At 42.7% G+C, this 3,608-nt stretch overlaps 1 protein-coding gene across 1 annotated transcript; it reads left to right on the top strand.

Annotated features, from left to right (window-relative positions):
• Positions 1 to 196: 196 nt before the first annotated feature.
• Positions 197 to 3,360, top strand: EAH_00064540 (dynein beta chain, flagellar outer arm, putative; the record flags this gene model as incomplete). The annotated part of the gene is made up of 5 exons (XM_013392955.1): positions 197 to 363; positions 789 to 1,002; positions 1,302 to 1,685; positions 2,214 to 2,378; positions 2,920 to 3,360. Coding segments are annotated over 5 exons (1,371 nt in total), but the record flags the coding sequence as incomplete, so codon positions are not given.
• Between the last annotated feature and the right edge of the window lie 248 nt (positions 3,361 to 3,608).

The following is a 3,608-nucleotide window of genomic DNA, read 5'->3' as shown; positions in this document are numbered from 1 at the left end:
TATATATATATATATATATATATACTGTATGTATATGTGTGTGTATATTTCTACTTATTTTATCCTTTGTTAAGCAATACTGCATGATGAACCCGAATCGCAGGTAAAATCTCTATTTGGTGCTGTCTGTCTGCCGTTTTGTGCTCTAGTTGTGCGCGCATGTTTACATGTTAGTGTATTGTATTTTTTCTTATAGGGAGCATGGAAGGCAGACTTGTTGAAACAGAACATCCCCTTTACTTCAACTGTAACTCCCTTAGACGTTTTAGCAGACGAAGCGGATATCGCGCTGTGGAAAAATGAGGGGCTGCCGGCAGATCGCATTTCCATAGAAAACGCAGCAATCGTTAACTCCTGCATGAGGTAATCTTAAACTCTAAACCCAGAGCCAATCCTTATATCCCCAAAACTTTCGAGGATTTGAGTGTGCGCCTTTGCCGCTTCCGCCTCTTGTTGTGACTGAGCACGATTGTTGAATAAAGTTTAGGGATTAGGATTTATATTCTAGGATTGGCGGTTTAGGCATGGTGGTTTAGGTTGAGGGTAAACAACTGGCAACTGGCGTGGACAGCAGCAGCGAAAACTGCTGCAGAGCGAAGAAGATACGATAATATAATATTTGGCGCGAATATATGTAGAAGGATTGAGATACAATATTATATTATTCTTGACAATGTTCTTTTACCTCCATTAGCATGTGATTCCATATACATATGCATGTGTGCCTATGAAGGTTTCAGCAATGTACAATCTTGCATTTATGCAACTGCATGGTTATGGCTTCGCAGGTGGCCGTTGTTGATCGACCCGCAGCTGCAGGGGACTCGCTGGGTGAAGCAGCGCGGCAGGGATAGTTTGATAACAGTGTCAGTGAATCGCGACCGTTGGCTGAATAAAGTCATTGACGCAATCAGAAACGGAGATGTTCTCCTCATTGAAAACCTATCCGAGGCAATCGACCCCGTGCTTGACCCGCTCGTCTCCCGGAGCGTCTCAAGAAAGGTGTGTGCTCCTGCTGCAACTGCTGTTGGTCTTACTGTTGCAGCCGCTGTTGAAGTGCACGGCAATGGTGTTGCTGCTGTGGTTTTAAAGTTACTGGTGCTGCTAGAGTTGTTGATGCTGCCGTTGCTAAACCGCACGGCACGTCCTAGGGAGTTGCCTTGCTGTTTAGAAGGTTGCTGCATCTTTAAAGCAGCAACAGCAGCCGTTGATCATCCTTCTGTTGAACAGCATTTGAAGGAGCTTTCACTGTCGGTGTTGAGTTGCGGCGAACGTGCGTTTTGTGTCGGGTGTCTGCTCAGGGCCGTACGCTGTACGTGAAGATGGGAGGTGAAGACGTGGAGTTCAGCAGCAGTTTTCGTTTGTTGCTGCAGACGAAGTTGCCGAACCCCCACTACAAGCCCGAGATAGCTGCGCAGTGCACTTTAGTGAATTTCACAGTCACCCCCGAGGGATTAGAGGAGCAATTCCTGGCTATGATAGTAAACGCGGAGCAACCGGACTTGGAGACGTCTAAGCAGGCCTTGACAAGAAAACAGAACGAATTTAAAGTCACACTTGCTCAACTAGAAGACAAACTACTATTTGAACTCTCAAATGCAGACCCGGAACTCATCCTTGCAAATACCACTCTCGTCGAAAGCCTTGAGGAAACGAAACGAACAACCAAAGAAATTCAAGAACAGGTCAAACACACGAGCAGACTTATTTATTTGCTCTTTTGCCTTTTGGGAAGTGCTGTTTTTGTGTTTGCTGTTGCTGCTGCTGTTGCCGTTGTTGTCATTGTTGGTGTTCTTCTTGCAGTCGTTGTTTAAATACAGTTCTCCTTGTCGTTGTCGCCGTCCTTGTAATGTTCTTTTAATTATTATTGACATTAAATTTGTGGAACGATTTTCGCTAGTATTAGCGCTGGTGTAACAAATAAACACGGCACGCCCTTGCCGTTCCAATGCCCAGTGTCCTGCTACAAATACGCACTCATCAACAAATATTGAATTAATATCCTGTATTGAGCCAGATGCACTCAAATGAGGGTGTCAAGCCGAACTAGAAAAGGGACTTCTGCTCCTCTAAGAACAACTTCGCACGAAAAAACTATCACGGGCTCCATTAGATAAGAGTGACACCAAAACAGTTTAACCCTGAGAATTAAGGGTTTACAGTTTAGGCTTTAGGTTTTAGGGTTTAGCGATTGCGTATGTGCTTGTTTGCAGCAAGCAATGGCGAAGGAACGAGAAGAGCAAATAAACAGAAGTCGCGAGGCTTATCGCACGTCTGCAAATGAAGCCTCTCTGTTGTATTTCGTCTTAACTCGCCTCCGTAGCATTAATCCTATGTACCAGTATTCTCTGGACTCCTTCATTACTTTTGTATATAAGGTAAGTGTATAATATAACATTTATTTCAAAATTGTTCAAGCAGTAACTGAAAAGTATTTTATCAAACAAGAGTCGCCTAATTCACTCTCTGGAAGAGAGGCAGTTCATTGGTGTGCACGCATATATATTGTTATTCTGGGTGGAAGTTCCAGTCAGAGGGCGATGGTTTTAAAATATTTACTGGTTTGTCACTGATATAATGCACATCTCCAGTTCAAAGTGTAAGGGATCTTATGTAGATATGCAGTTTAATTCAGTTTTTAGTTCACCTGGTTCAAGTGGTAATCTCGCATACACCGTGTCTCTACTTCTAACGAGAGCAAATTTCACTTCCACGTTAGTTCAAATGCATACAGAATATGCATGGTGTGCATGTAATAGATAATCATATATATATATGCATAATCTGTGTATAGTGTATATACATTTGCTGTGTGAATACTCTATCGGGTATATCACTGCTTCTATTAAGCGAGCCCCGTGAACAAGAGAAAATTTTTTTTACTTCTTTTTCTTGTGCTATACTTTTTTAATTCTTCAGGCGATAGACAAAACAAAGGTCTGCGAAACGATTCAAGAGCGTTGTATAGAGTTGACGACCTCCATCAGAACAACAATAATAACGTGGGTTGGCCGTGGTTTGTTTGAAAAACACAAGCTGGCCTTTCTAACGATGTTAACGTTCGAATTGTTAAGAGGAGGAAAACTAAAGGACTCCTTTGACCCACAACTCCTGGACTTTCTCTTAAGAGGTCCAACCAAGCAAGTCCCAGAAAACCCTTTAGCAGACTGGCTGCCGAACAAAGCCTGGTTTGCTGTTCAAAAGCTTATTGAACTTCCCGGGTTCGATAACTTTGCAACAAATATGCAAAAAGATGCACCTTCGAGATTTAAAGAATGGTTCCAAGAACTTCAGCCCGAAAAAGTCAAACTGCCGCTCGACTGGAAAGCACTCGACTCCATGCCTTTCAAAAAACTTCTCGTATGTCTCGTATCTACGAACTAGCGTATAGATATCAGGTTTGGCATGCAGGGTATAAAAGATAAACAGTAATCCTCGCAGTTAATGTTTAATGAGGCGGCCAACGACAGCGTGAATTGAAGCGGTTTAGGACTATCAACGTGTATTTTGCACCCCAAGAAGAGTTGAAAGGCAATCGGCACTATAGCATGCAACGAACCATAGAAAGGCGGATGTATGCATACAGGAGCATATATATATATATATAT

Source organism: Eimeria acervulina, genomic scaffold (genome assembly GCF_000499425.1).
Source record: "Eimeria acervulina Houghton genomic scaffold, Eah_scaff2005, whole genome shotgun sequence".
Taxonomy (NCBI): domain Eukaryota; phylum Apicomplexa; class Conoidasida; order Eucoccidiorida; family Eimeriidae; genus Eimeria; species Eimeria acervulina.
Note: the sequence above shows the minus strand (reverse complement) of the source record. Positions and strands in the feature narration are given on the sequence as shown.